Source organism: Salvia miltiorrhiza, chromosome 6 (genome assembly GCF_028751815.1).
Source record: "Salvia miltiorrhiza cultivar Shanhuang (shh) chromosome 6, IMPLAD_Smil_shh, whole genome shotgun sequence".
NCBI lineage: Eukaryota > Viridiplantae > Streptophyta > Magnoliopsida > Lamiales > Lamiaceae > Salvia > Salvia miltiorrhiza.
In genome coordinates, this window is record NC_080392.1 from 6,256,771 (window position 1) to 6,271,569 (window position 14,799).

General features: G+C 35.3%; 2 protein-coding genes across 2 annotated transcripts; both read left to right on the top strand.

Annotated features, from left to right (window-relative positions):
• The first annotated feature begins 2,919 nt into the window (after positions 1 to 2,919).
• Positions 2,920 to 10,245, top strand: LOC130988249 (uncharacterized). The gene is made up of 6 exons (XM_057912045.1): positions 2,920 to 3,505; positions 4,353 to 4,439; positions 5,508 to 5,681; positions 5,777 to 5,863; positions 5,943 to 6,014; positions 7,836 to 10,245. Exons 1-6 carry the CDS (start codon positions 3,305 to 3,307, stop codon positions 9,783 to 9,785), a joined length of 2,571 nt encoding a protein of 856 aa, XP_057768028.1. The 5' UTR covers positions 2,920 to 3,304; the 3' UTR covers positions 9,786 to 10,245.
• Positions 10,246 to 12,781: 2,536 nt separating this feature from the next.
• On the top strand, positions 12,782 to 14,421 carry LOC130988251 (uncharacterized). Its single transcript, XM_057912046.1, has 2 exons — positions 12,782 to 13,273; positions 14,169 to 14,421. Exons 1-2 carry the CDS (start codon positions 12,844 to 12,846, stop codon positions 14,210 to 14,212), a joined length of 474 nt encoding a protein of 157 aa, XP_057768029.1. The 5' UTR covers positions 12,782 to 12,843; the 3' UTR covers positions 14,213 to 14,421.
• The last annotated feature ends 378 nt before the right edge of the window (positions 14,422 to 14,799 follow it).

Here is a 14,799-nt window from a genome sequence, read left to right on the forward strand (position 1 = left end):
ATATTGGAAAGAAAATATTCCACCTTTTTCTTACATTTTAGATGGAAAAATATCATTATATTAACACCTATGATAATATTATATTATGAATTGAGATGAAAAGTAAGAAAATGAGATTATTCATACAAAAATTTCATCTTGTCCAAAAAAAGTATTCACACTACATAACATATAAAAAGAGTGAAAAAAAAATTGAAAATATAAATTTTCATCACTTTCCATAAAAAAATAACGAACCCCTAAAAGAAAATTAAATTGAAGTGATAAAAAATAGACACTGTGAAAGTAGACGTGGAAAAGAAAAGATGAGGGGACAAAATAACAAAATAGAAACAAATCGGGATCTAAAAATGATTCAAGTCGAGCAGAATTCTTTTATTCCAAATTGGTGCTTATCCTTTTCTTTTTCTTGGAAGACAATACTGTATTTAATATATCGTGTGAAAATATTAAATACTATGAGACAGATAATTGTGTGAAATCATGTAAAGAGGTAAAAAATTGTCCCACGAATTAAGGTTTGAATCCATAATTCAATTTTAAGTGATGCGAAATCTTTTTTTTTTCCCTTCTTTTTTGTGATTGTAGAGGCAATTTTATTTCAAGTTCCTTTTTCATTTGAAGGAACTTTTTAATTTCTAAATAGTATTTAACAACGAATTATAAAAATATGTAACATGGATACATATTGAAATAAGATACTCCCTTCGTCCAATCCAAAATGACACAATAAAAATAGATACAAAAAATAAGATTTAAGAATAAAGTATTAAGTGATAAACAAAGACCATTTATTTTACAAATATATGGTCATATCATGCACTGATTACAAGAAAATATGCAACCTCATAGGCGGCATTGTCTTAAAATGACAAGGATCTAATTATTATAGGCGTACACCTGATTTTACAGACGGTGTATTCATGAGTGCATGCAATGTACGTTAATTCTGAAAAAAGATCATAATACCCTCAATATATAGATTAATATAAATAGATCATTATTACACCTTCTATTTTTTCATCCTCATTTTATTAGTAATATAATTTTAATTGCTTTTATGACGATTGTTTTTCTTTTTCTCCTTTTCGAATCTCCATGCAAGAAATACATATTCATCTAAAGGATTCTTCAAGTTTTATAGGCGGAAGTTGCATAACGAGGGATATTGAATTATCTACGAATTACACGTGGATAATCTATTTGTTTTTGCGAACCAAAATGCGTGTATTCATCAATTTCAAAAGTATTAAATGATTTTTACTTTTATGAACTTGCCAATGTTTTCGAAGAAAATATTCTTACAAAATATAATGTAAATCGCAAAAAAGTTGATTCAAAGATTGTTATTGACTTCAGTTCATTTGAGTTTGCCTTTTAATTTGGGCGACAATAATTCCTTCTAACTATCTCATATTTAATGATGATCAATAAAAGTCAAGATCAGTCGCTTTCGCATATGACCACTTTTCACACATGGTCAACTATGCATTGTTGTATCACGAATAAAAAGTTGGAGATTTAAAAATTTAATTTATGAAGATGGTAGAAATAGTGGTACTACTACCACAAATATTAGTCTCTCTGTTCCATTATAAATGTCTCATTTTTCATAATGAGACGTCTCATTAAAAATGTCTCATTCTTTTTTTGGTAATATGCTCGCTCTCTCTATACTTAATATTTAAACAATTTACACCAACTTACTTTATCTACTTTATACACATTTCTTAATCTTCGTATCCAAAATCAATGAAACATTTGTAATGGGACGGATGTAGTATATACTATGTGATACAAATTGTTCTTTTTATCTTTCACTTATAGTTTGATTTATTTAAATATTATGTTTAATATTTATATATTGTGTATTTACACTGTTATTTAAATATGATGTTTGTCGTGCGTCGTATGAGTGAATGTACTAATTAAAAAATGAAAAACCAACTTCTGTAATATCATATTTGACTAAATAATTATAATTATATTTGTTACTCTCTCCATCCCAATTAAGTTGATCAACTCTTTTCAGCACGAGCTTTAAGAAATTAATGTTTTAAATGTGTTTGATAATAAAGTGAATAAGTGATTAAATAGTTGGAATGAGTCCAAAAGAAATATTGATCAAGTTAGTTGGGACGAAGGTAGTATTTTAGAAAATTAATTTATAATATCAGCAAGAAAATAATACTCCCTCCGTCCCGCCGAGCTTGAGGCGTTTCTTTTGGGCACGAGAATTAAGAAGTTATAGATTAATGTTTTAAGTGTGTAGTATAAAAGTGATAAAGTAGGAGAGAGAATGTAATAAAGTGATACTCCCTCCGTCCGCCAAAATTATGTAAAATTGCTTGGGCACGGGATTTAATAAAATTGGTGATGATTTTGATGTAGTGGAGAAAGGGTCCCACCACTTTATGAGATGTGTGGTTGAGATTGAATTTTGAGTGGGTTTTTTGTAAATAAAGGGATAAAATATTAAAGAGGATGGTGGGACCATTGCCATAAAAGGAAAGTGACATAATCTTGGCGGACGCCAAATATAGTAATTTTTACATAATCTTGGCGGACGGAGGGAGTAAAGTATAAGAGAGAAAATAATAAAGTGATAAAGTATGAGGGATAGGGTAATAAAGTGTTCAATTAGTTTTGTAAATTAGTGCTTTAAATTGCCTAATTTTTTTATCAAAAAAGGAAATGATTCAAGCTCGACGGGACAGCCCGAAAAGAAATACGACTCAAGCTCGGTGAGTCGGTGGGACGGAGGGAGTATGAAAAATTTGAAAAATTATTACTAATAATTTACTTAAATTTGACGAGCAATTGAATCGAATATAATTATAGTCCTACTTAACGTTGTGAAGAAAAAATAAAATAGAAAAGCTGGGTCTAATAAATCAACGTCAAAAATTCATCCGATCCAATGCGCTCGATACAGCTGATAATTGCTGAGGCCAGTTCGCTCAGCCTCTACCACTCTCACTCTTCATTTCATCTCAACATTTTCTCTCTCTATCCTCTATTTCTCCCCCTTTCTATTCTAGACTCTCTCTCCAAATCGACGCAGCGCAGTACAAGCACATTTACACAGACATATACATATACATATAAGTGTATGTATTGCTACTGTCTTTCAAAACCATATCCGCCTGTATTTGAATCGCTAGGGTTTAGAATACACAACTCAACCGCACATTTAGGAACGAGTTGAATGTCACTTCAGATTTGGAAGTGAAATTGAAGTTAACAGAGACTTGAGGATTTCACCAAGCTACGGTTTTCGTCCCCCATTCGTCGATCTGCTACGATGGATTCACTACCTTCGTCATTGCCACTTGCCGGGAGAGATGGGTCGCCGGGAGCTGCGGCGACGGTGGAGGAAGACAGCACTCTGACGGTTGTGGCGGGGTTGGCTAAGGAGGCTGCTTTGCTCTTTCAGGCTGACAAGTTTCTGGACTGTTTAAGAGTCTTGAATATGTTGTTGCAGAAGAAAGCGGACGATCCCAAGGTATTTTATAAAATACTTAACTTTTTTGGTCCCCTTTTGAAGCTCAGGAATTTGGATTGGTGTTGTTGTTTAACTTTGTTCTCCTGAGAATCCAACTTAATTTGGTTTGAGTATTGCACAATTACACATGCTGGTAAACTTGTAGTTGATTGAGTTGATGAAACAAATAGGCGTTGTTTTATTGACTTTGAGTTTGCTGCTTTTGGGTTTCAATAGTTTTTGCGGGATGTATCCAGCTATCTTTTTTATTGTTGCTGGAAATTAGGCGCATGGTCGAGTTTAATTTACTTGTTGGGGCCTGGGGGGGGGGGGTGGGGGGTGTTTACTGGTTAGCAGATGTCCTTTTTTGTTGTCTGACATTACGGGGTAACTGAATGGATAGACAATTAATGCCGATGTTTGTAATAATAATCATGACGTCCTGCGAATGGATTTTTGTGTCTCATTTAGATAGTGAATTGCGAGCAGTAGAACTTTTTCTTATTCTTAGTTCTTAATACTGACATAAAAGGTGAACACCTTCATGCCCAAAATGAGATGAGTAAATTTTGAATACAGCACTGCAAACAGACACGAAGGAATTCACTTGAATGTATAGCTTAACCTGGCCCAATGAAGTTATGGAAGGACTGAGATGGTGAAAGAGATTTTGCTGATATGTTGTTGATATAATTGATTTACTGTTCTATCCAAGTGTCTAATTTTGAAGTTTAAAGAAGATAAGATATGCTGAATGAGTTCAATCTTTATCACACGCTGCAAGACAGAAGCTGCAGCATAAAGTTGAGGTGGGTGCATTACATTTTTAGTTACTGATGCATTTTCTGTTATTCTTTTCACATTATAGGTTCTTCATAATATAGCTATTGCCGAGAGTTTTCAAGATGGGTTTTCAGATCCTAAAAAGCTTATTGAAGCACTTCAACAAATCCAGGTTTGTATTTAATCAATTAGTGTACTCTGTGTGTTCCTCTCTCTCTCTCTTAAACACACACTCAAATCACACATCACACATAATGAATGAGATTGGTTTGTCCAGTAGCATTTATATTCTGTGCCTGTGCGGGCATGTTCTTATGATATATAATGATAATGAGTAATTATCTCATTTTGTTAGCAAGAAGTAGATGAAGAAAATAAAGATCATATGGCAGTTGACACCGATTTGATGCCATTTCTTTATGGAAAGAAATGGCCCATTGATAGCATTGATAATGGGTTATGAGAAGTGCAAGTAACATTTACTAATCATATCCATTGATTATGCATGCTAACTTGTGGATTCGTCTTTGTGTCCTTCAATGCATCCATATCCATACTGACAATTCCTCCATCGCCATTCTGAGATTTTAACTTCAAAAATACAACCATGTTAGAAAATAACCTAGAGCTATAAAACCAGACAACAACATGCAGCCTCAGTTCCGTCAAACTAAAGGCATATATGACAACACTGGACTTGTAAAAATGATTATGTTACATCTTTTTACTATAAAATCTTTACTAACTTATATTCTCCTCCATTTATGTTGCAAATATATTGAAGAACGATTCTTAAATTTTCACCAGGTATATGTAATTTCATTTATGCTCACACAAATAAGCAAATTGATATATCTGTGTACATATATGCACGTTTAGATAAATTCTCAGGTACACATTCACATGCACCCATGTGTGTAGGTAAATGAATGTTGAGATTATCAATTGAATATGCATGTGTGAAAGTGAGTTGGAGGAGGGCAGCGGATGTTTTATTTTCTAGCTTTCTTCTAGTTTTAACTATCAACCTCTCTGTCCACTTCCATAAATATTTGTCATTCTCAGGCAACAATGTCAAATGCCACAGGATATGGGTGGCTGGCGAAATGCCTTTAGCATTGCATGGAACAGTTTAGCTCATGACTCTCTTTTGCCTTGATGTGTTGTTTCAGTAAAAGCTTTGTCTATACGTGCAATTTTTGTATTCAATGTCTCATTGGTGTTGTCATCCTCAATTTAGAAACAAAGTGAACGGCTTGCTCATACATCTGGAGAACACTTAGAGCTCTCTACTAATGATGGAAGAACACCTCCAGCTGGCCCAAAGAACACGAATCATGCTTCACATCAATTTTCTAGTTCATCAGTTGTCTACAACGATGAGTTTGATGCCTCAGTGGCAATGTTCAACACAGTATGTTTTATGCCACAGGATATTGCCGGTTCCTAAATTAGGCTGATAATCTTTTTGTCTATATTCTTATATTTCATGCACAAATCTGATTGCAGGCTGTGGTTTGGTATCATCTTCATGAATATGCAAAATCATTCTCGTATTTGGATGCATTGTATCAGAATGTTGAACCGATTGATGAGGTGACAATCGCACACTTATCACTTTTCACATTTAGCAATACTGGAGTCTATCTGTTGACTTTTGCAATGTAATATGCAGGGAACAGCCCTTCGTATATGCCTTTTGTTGTTGGATGTTGCGTTGCTTACTCATCACACATCAAGATCTGCTGTAAGACCCCTCCTACAATGTTGATTATTTTCTCTGATGCAATAGTGAGTACTGAGTAGTTTCTTTATTACACATTTTAAACCAACTCATTAACATTTTGGAGGAATTTATCCTTTTTATGGACTTGTTGGTTACATGGGTTTTGTTTTGGCCACCATGTCAGTCAAGTAGTCCTTAAAAATCTGATCTGGGATGGGAAGTCAGTTAGTCATAGAGTGATTCTTGTGAAACACTACATACCAAAAACGTGCATTTGATTATGATGGTTGCCAGACACCTCGATAATTAAATCAGAGCTAGAGGGTTCTGCATGTCACATTAAATGACTAAAAGAGTTAGCACAGACCCAAAAAGCACATCTTCATATCACTTCGCATGAACTAATAAAGCAAAAAGTATCTTAAAACATACAGAAGAATGGTGCTAGATCTAGAGATTCAAGATGAACTGCGAATAGCGTGAATAGCAGATAAACCAGTGATTAATAAGTCATTTTTATTTTCTTTCTTTATTTTTTAACTTACAAGTGTCTGTTTTGTTCTTGTTTCTTTCACTATTTAAAGTTACTAAAATTTATTTTAACCTAACATTTTGAAGTTTAAGATATTGTTTTTATTTTATTTTTGTTTTTGTGTATTGATACTTTTGAGTTCAAATATCATTTATTTTGATGTTCCAAAACTTCTATATCCTAATCTCGTAGATTTTTTAAAATTTGTGTTGAACTGGATAAAACACACTACCTTGAAAACTGTGTCTAATGTAACTCTAGAAATAAAATTTTAAGAATAAAAGAATATAAGAAATAACATGGGTCACACCGATGGTTAAGTCTTAAGTGAGATTGGCACTGTAACCATCTTCCCAAGGGCTGATTAAGGTTCATGTTAATCATGAAACAGAACCGTCGGTTTGAACCATGAACCCGTCACCAGTTCATGAACCCTGGGCATGTCTAGCTAGACAGACTTCATTTTAAGGAATGCACAAGGTATGCATTAAATTATGAAAAACATTAAGATATACAAATCCGCGGTGCGCACTATGACAGAACAATCTCGGTTATGGGGTCAAATGGAGAATGCTGGGAAATCTTCAGATTCATAGCAGCATAAGTTTTGGTTATGAGAGTATTGATAACCAATGAGTTTAATTGCCATTCCACTAATCCATATCTTAATGAAACTAGTTTATTAGGTATTTCTGGTTATGTACTTCTATAAGTAATTAATAGAGTGGCTCATTTCCTCTGGTGTCCCCCTGTGAAAGGTATAGGATGTCCAATACAATGATATGAATTTCAAATACCCTGTAGAAGCCAGTGGTCAGGTAAGATATAGCTTGTCCCAAGTCCATTATAAGTCATGGAAGGACTGAATATGTAAATTATTTCAGACACACCATGGCTTCATTCAGTATCAGTGGCTAGGCTGCAATGACTAATCATATGGTTCAAATGGCTCTGATGACTCTCAGAGTGGATTGCAAGTTGCATCTGGATGTTTGAAAATTGATATGCTATGTATGTGCTCTTGACAAATGAGAACATGGTCTGGAAAGGCTAATATTTCAGACAGTATGGGTAGTTTTTGGACAGCCCTGATGTATGATTTGGATAATTACCCCACAATGCTTAACTGTTCTTTTTTATTGCATTTTATTTTATTGGATTTTTTTTGGGGGGGGGGGTGTGGAATGCTGATATTGCTTGTCATGTACTGATATCACTTGAACAGTTGAGCTCAGCTTTTTGAAGACTTCTTTCTACCTCATTTTTCGTAATGTTGTTTGGATGTGATTAGATTCAAATTTATGGTTCAGGATGTGATAAGCTACATGGAGAAGGTTTTTTGTGTGAATAGCTTGACCAATCAACTAGAGAATGGAATCTCAGTGCAGCAGCAACCTGCATTAGCATCAAAGTCTTCACTTCCTTCTAATTCAACCACCTCTGATTCTTCTCACCCTGATCCAGTTGTTAATGCAAATACGCTTGAAAATTCTTTATCTATGACTTTATCTGAAGAAGCACTTGAAGACGAGTCACTGCAGTTACTATCTTCTTTGGAAATAAGTAGACAAAACCTTCAAAGACTTTCTGGTATTGTGTCTTCTAATGATCCTTCAAGAAGCCAAGCGGAGGAGTCCCTTTCAGTTGTTGATTTAAGGCTTAAGGTGCATCTTTACAAGGTTCGACTTTTGCTTCTCACAAGGAACCTCAAAGCAGCTAAGCGTGAAGTTAAGATGGCCATGAACTTAGCCCGTGGAAAAGATTATCCCATGGCTCTTTATTTGAAGTCACAGCTTGAATATGCCCGCCGAAATCCTCGTAAGGCAATCAAGCTTTTGATGGCATCAAGCAACCGGACAGAGATAGGAATATCAAGCATGTATTACAACAACCTTGGGTGCATCTATTACCAAATGGGGAAGCATCAGACATCAGGTGTATTCTTCTCCAAAGCCCTGAAGAACAGCTCACTTGTACAGAAGGAAAAACCTATAAAACTCCTAAATTTGTCACAGGATAAATCCCATCTGATATTATACAACTGCGGTATGCATTCTTTGGCTTGTGGTAGACCTTTCCATGCTGCTCGCTGCTTTCAAAAGGCCAGCATAGTCTTTTACAACAGACCTCTTCTGTGGCTCCGAATTTCTGAGTGCTGTCTGATGGCCCTAGAGAATGGACTGATAAAGTCTAATTCCTCTGCTGTTGACAGATCTGATATTAAAGTTAATGTTATTGGAAAGGGTAAATGGAGACATCTTGCTTTGAGGTATGGGTTTCCGCCAAATGGCCAGTGCGATGTTGGAAAGATTGATTCAGGTCCAGGTGATGGTAAACAACCTGATCTTTCCCTGTCTCTTGCCTGGCAGTGTCTTGTAAATGCTCTGTATTTGTTGGACTCTTCTGAGGGAAAATATTCTAGATCTAGCTCTGCTCCTAGTACCGAGCAAAATGAGTCGGGAGAAACGTTTTCTCACAGTACAAATGACAAGAATGTCAGTGGTGGCGATCAAAAGGAATCTGATGCGCCATCTGGTTCGAGTCAAGTTAATTCAAATGGTGAAGTAAAAGAACAAAAGGGAAACAATCAGAGTTCATCAATTCACAATTCTATTATTGACTATGAGTATATCTGTATGAAAGAGAACCAGATGATGAAGCAAGCCATACTTGCTGATTTGGCTTATGTGGAGCTGGCACTTGGAAATCCCTTGAAAGCCCTATCTACAGCAAAGTCTCTTTTGAAAATTCCCGAGTGTTCAAGAATGTACATCTTTTTGGGGACCATGTATGCAGCTGAAGCTCTGTGCCTGCTCAACCGACCAGAGGAAGCTGCCGATCTTCTGAGAGTGTATGTTTCTGGTGGGAACAACATTGAGCTTCCATATAGCCGAGAGGACTGTGAAAAGTGGGCAGCAGATAAATTGATCGATAATGAGGATTCAAATGGAGGGGCGATAGCCTCTAATGGTGTCTCAACCCCTGACGAACCCCAGGTACTGTTTTCCAGTCCTGAAGAGGCACGTGGAACTTTTGCTGCAAATTTCGCTGCAAATGTTGCATTGCTGGGAGATTTTGACCGGGCACACCATTTTGTACTGAAGGCATTATCTGATATACCTAACAGTCCCCAGGCTATTCTTACAGCGATTTATCTGGATCTAAAGCGCGGCAAGACACAAGATGCTCTTGCCAAGTTGAAACATCATGGTGCCGTTAGGTTTCTCCCCAGCAACTTTTCGTTAAATGGCTCTTCTTGATGGTAATTAGATCCTTCCAGCCCACACCTGACTCTGAGTTAGCAGGTAGCTTGACAATCCTTTACAGAGAAGGATGTGTAAAATATATATAGCGCGATTCAGGGAATAAGTTTTTGGTTCAATTCTTTTACTTTTTCTTTTTTTTGAAAAGTTTTTGCAATTGGATTTTAGTGATTGGTGTTGTGGCTTAATTTTGGTGGTTGTGATTATCCCTCTAGAATTCGAGTTGTAGGTTTTGATTCGTAGTTCGTTAGAAGTAGAATCGGGTTCGAGTTCAATGTTACATAGGGCGCAGGGGCTCTCGGGAAGCAGCAAGAAAGCAGATTACTCTCAATTTTCTTGTAGAGGTAATATTCAGGCATTTCAATTTATTTGCTAGACTTCTATGCGTTAACTTGTTATTATGGGTTCGAGCACTAACTTTTTGTTGCTAATGAAGGCTCACATGTTATTTTTGATATTTCTTGTATAGTTTCAATTTCATAAATGATTGTTTCCTTTCTAGAAAATTTAAAAAGTGACAGAGGCACATTTGGTGTACTAGTTGTTGCATATTCAGAACATTCGTTATTTCGAGAAAAACTTATTTAGAAAAATCCTTTTTGATGTTTGAGAATGCAATTTTTAAGTAATTTTAGGGAACTCTTGATACGTAGTAGTATGATGTTTACCGCAATTGGAGTATTTTTGTGTTACAGTTTGCTTAGTAAGTCATCGCACCTTTTTTTTTTTTTTTCTGGGGAAATTAAGGTTCATTTACTTTTATTTGTAAATATTCAATTCTTGCATGTTACTAACTAGTAACACTGATTCATGTATTCCCACTTCTAGTTACATGAAAATTAGGTTCAATGGCAACTATGTTTTGCTTCTTTTTCTTATTAAATAATGATCGAGTTTACTCTTGTAGTGAACTACGACTTAAATAAATAAATAAAATCGTTAGCATCAAATATTCATTCTTTGAAGAGACGTGCTATTATTGTTATTGTTATTATTATTTGAATGTGAAAAAATAACTGCAATATAGAAATATTGTTTCCATCAATAAATTTTCGCGAGCGGGAGATCGAAGGCACAGTATGTCATTCTGTAAATTACAAGCATTCTAATCACTTTAATTTTCAATTTTATTAACAACGAAATTTGTGCAGTAATAAAATGATGGAAAAATAACGTTCTGCAAATTAATTACTGTCAGCGACAGCTACATCCTCGGTTTGTCAAAGTCGAGAAATAAATGTTTATTAAATGGCCTAATGCTAGTGTTAGTGGGGAACCTCCTACAACACCTACGTGATTATTGATTTCCCACTTCTATTCAACTTCCTTGCTTTGAAAAAACAAAAAATGAAGACAGCCGATTTTGATATTTTTCTAGCATACAAAATCATTAATGGTCAAACTAATGCTGAAAATAGTGTTTTGCGGACGTAATACATATGTAACAAAAATGGAGAAAATGAGATTACAAATGAAATATATTGAATTAAAAATTACAACTAAAAAAACTTGTAAGATCAAGTGCAATAAGGCGTGTCAGTGAATCTCTCTAATTGCAAGACGAGATATACTTTGTTAATGCTCATAGATTTACGTGTCATCTCCAAATATAAAATGACTTCGTCTCATAGGTAGCATATTTGCAGATTGACGAGCTCCGACGAATTGAGATAAAGCGAGAACACAATTTCAACTATATGAAGTGATAGTATGCAGAGAGCTGTGCATGCAAGATTTTCAGTGTATTCGAATCCATGAGTGATTATTCACAATAGGGGCACATTCTAGTCTAATGGAATTTAAGATCTGACCCAAAGACCAACATTCAAGATCCCAGTTCAGAGTTGGATCATTCCTCAGTCAAACTGAGGATATTAGACGACTACAGGAGGTTGTTTGTTTAAATTAAGAAAATTAAGAAAAGCTTTGCAAAGAACTTCACAACACTATCTTGGTACTATTAGCATCTACACTTCATCAGTTTTTTAAAATTTGTCTTAATAGATTACTGTCTTTCCTAATTTTCGTAGTAGAGTTTTTTTTATTCAAATTATTACTGAGATCCTTTATGTTTCAGTTGGTGACCTTTTATGCTAAACTTGGGTCTAGTTGCGTGTCGAAATAACGAGCGACCTCCTGACGTAATCTAAATACAGATGTTTCGAGATCCATTCAAATCATGTTGAAATACTATTTCAATGCACTCACAAGCTAAAGGATCCAATTTGTGATTCAACTTAACATGCTCTTGACCATATGCAAACGTAACATAATAGTTTAAATAAATTAACAAAACTACGGGCGGGTCGGGTCGACTCGAGGCTTTCCTTTTCCAGATTTTTTACTAAGGTGTTGAAGTATGCCAGTGTAGCAATGTCAATTAAATTTACGACACCTTGTACTCGTTGTTCGCTACTCTAATAACACAAAGTACAAAGAAAATAGTAATATCTTTTATTATTAAGTTGTTAAATAACAATACCTCCTTAGACCCCGTAATTCGCAGGATCAAGATGAAATGTTCAGTTTTCCTGTGAACCTAAAATCAAAGTTTAATAAATAGAAAGCACAGTCACATACTAAGCAAAAGAAGAGGATCAAATCAAGGGTAAATGTATATTATTACCTGTTCTGCACTGCCCAGATTAAGAGGTCAGAAACCTCCTTGCCACTATGAACGTCTTTAATTGTCAGGTTAGAAATATGAGTGTTCCCATTTGCATCATCATAAATACAATATTTTACATGATGATGCAAATGGGAACACTCATATTTCTAACCTGACAATTAAAGAGAGCTATCAAAATGAGCCGAAATGGGCCCATTTTGGCCTATTTTGACAGCTCTAACAAACAAACTGGAATAAACTGATCACAGCCGCCAGTTTCGGAAAAGAACTTGAAAGTCTGTGTGAGGATAGCAAATTCTCCATCACTCTCCCGGAAATGGAAATTGACAAGTTTATTAATTGCTGTAACATGTCATATTTCACTATCAAATCATTTTTTTTATTAATGAAAATACGACTTTTGTTGTTCAAACTGATATTGGAGGAATGTGCTTTCTTTTGAATGTCGCCAATTGCCCTAGTAGAGAGTGTTCTTGGGAAGAATACAAGGGTTCGCCATTTTATCCCACTCTTCTTAACACTTATGTTAAGGAGAGCATGATTTTGAGCCCGATTGGATATTCAATAGACAATCGCGAGCTTGTCAAATTCCCTCTATCTTCTTATTTGGCTTTCCCAGAGCTTAATAATTGTTACATGGAATTAGTTACCAAAGGAGGTGGAGAGAAAGATGGATTTATTGTACAAGTGAGATTGGATTATGCATTTAATGCATATTGGACGTTGGACGTGGTGAGATTTCATCCCAATTTCCAGGGTAGTGACGATGAATTTGCCACCCTCACAAAGAATTTCAAGATCTTTTCCCCATCTGACGGCTCTAGGTTTATTCCAATTTGTTTGTTACCTTTTGAAGGTATGTCGATGCTTATAATTACTATTAAAATTCCTGAATTCTAGCTGGTAATTGTTAGCTTGTGTAAACCACAATGTCTAGCATCATATTAGAGTAATTTCTACTTTCTGAATGTGATTTTCCAATGATATCTAAATGAACTTAATTTAATTGGTCTTATAATCCATCTAAGAATGTGTGAATTTATATTGATTTAAAATTTGTGCAAACATCTTTTAGGAAAAGGGTACCGATTTGTTGAGATCTAGGATAGGCATTAATGTTATTTGGAACATATTTATAAAAGCTTTCTTGATTTTAGTAATTACAACACACAGAGTTGAATTGTAATTCAATAGTGGCTGGAAAAGCTTCAAACGACATGGTAAACAACCATTTTTTTTTTTTTTTTTGATCGGGCAAAGTCATGTTAGATGTTAGTAATTAGTTCCTCATCCACTCCAAGAACCACCTTATCTCTCCATTCACCAAATCCACCTTATATCTCCAATCTCCAATTCGCTCCCAAGAGGGATCGAACCCGGGTCACTTCACTTAAGTGAGGACCCGGTGGCCAGTGGGCTAAGCCCCCTGGTTACATGGTAAACAACCATTGGCCTGATTTACTTGGTCATGTATAAACTCTCTGGTGTGCCTATCAAGTGATCCATAAAGAAATAAAGTTGTACGCTTCCTGCATGTTTTATTTTTTCTGTAATTTTTCCTATAAATCCGATTGCGAGCTAAAGTTAAATCACCATGTAATTTTTCCTCATGCTCTTAGAGCATCACACAGGGCAGATGCTACTTTGTCGACTTAGTTTGTCCAAATCATTCCTCATCAATTTCCTTATACACCATCATGGATCAGACCCCAACCTTTTGTATTCATGTTTTGGGCATATATTGTCAACAGGTGAAGGTTCAGGAGCAACCATGTTTGACGATGATGAGGACTAGGCTTATAGTGAGAGCCTCGATAGAGGAGACAACATGGGATCTGGTCCCCTGCTTCGCACTTGAGACCAGTTTTGAGTTTCGAAATTTAAACTCTGTTATCATTGATCAAATAGTTTCCAGAAAATATCAACTGTGCCCTTGGCCCCTTGCTATTGTTTATGAGATTGCTTCCTTTTCGTATTTTTGTTGATGTTGGTTTTGGTTAGGGATGGATCGGGGTATACCGAAAAATTTTCGTCATACCGTATACCATACCGTAAATTGCGGTATGAGAATTTTCATACCGTTGTCGTACCATATTTTTTGGTATACCAAAGATCGGCATACCGAAAATTTCAGTATGAGAATTTTCATACCGTTGTCGTACCGATAGTGCGGTATACCATACCGAAAGTCGGTATACCATACCTTACAGTATTATCGAAATTATTGTTATATCGTTTCATGCCTAAATTGCCAAACCATTAAGATATACCGTATATTTGTACATATTGAAATTTCATTAAACAAATATAAATAACTTTCTAACAATTAAACACCACATCTTCAACAAAGCAAACAAATAATTTACCACTAATAATATATAT

Excerpts from the sequence above, each read along its gene's own strand:
- LOC130988251 (XM_057912046.1), top strand. The coding sequence starts at position 12,844 with ATGTGCTTTCTTTTGAATGTCGCCAATTGCCCTAGTAGAGAGTGTTCT. Across the intron at positions 13,274-14,168 it reads TTGTTTGTTACCTTTTGAAG|GTGAAGGTTCAGGAGCAACC; the intron begins GTATGTCGATGC and ends TATTGTCAACAG.
- LOC130988249 (XM_057912045.1), top strand. The coding sequence starts at position 3,305 with ATGGATTCACTACCTTCGTCATTGCCACTTGCCGGGAGAGATGGGTCG. Across the intron at positions 4,440-5,507 it reads AAGCACTTCAACAAATCCAG|AAACAAAGTGAACGGCTTGC; the intron begins GTTTGTATTTAA and ends TCCTCAATTTAG. Across the intron at positions 5,682-5,776 it reads CAGTGGCAATGTTCAACACA|GCTGTGGTTTGGTATCATCT; the intron begins GTATGTTTTATG and ends ATCTGATTGCAG.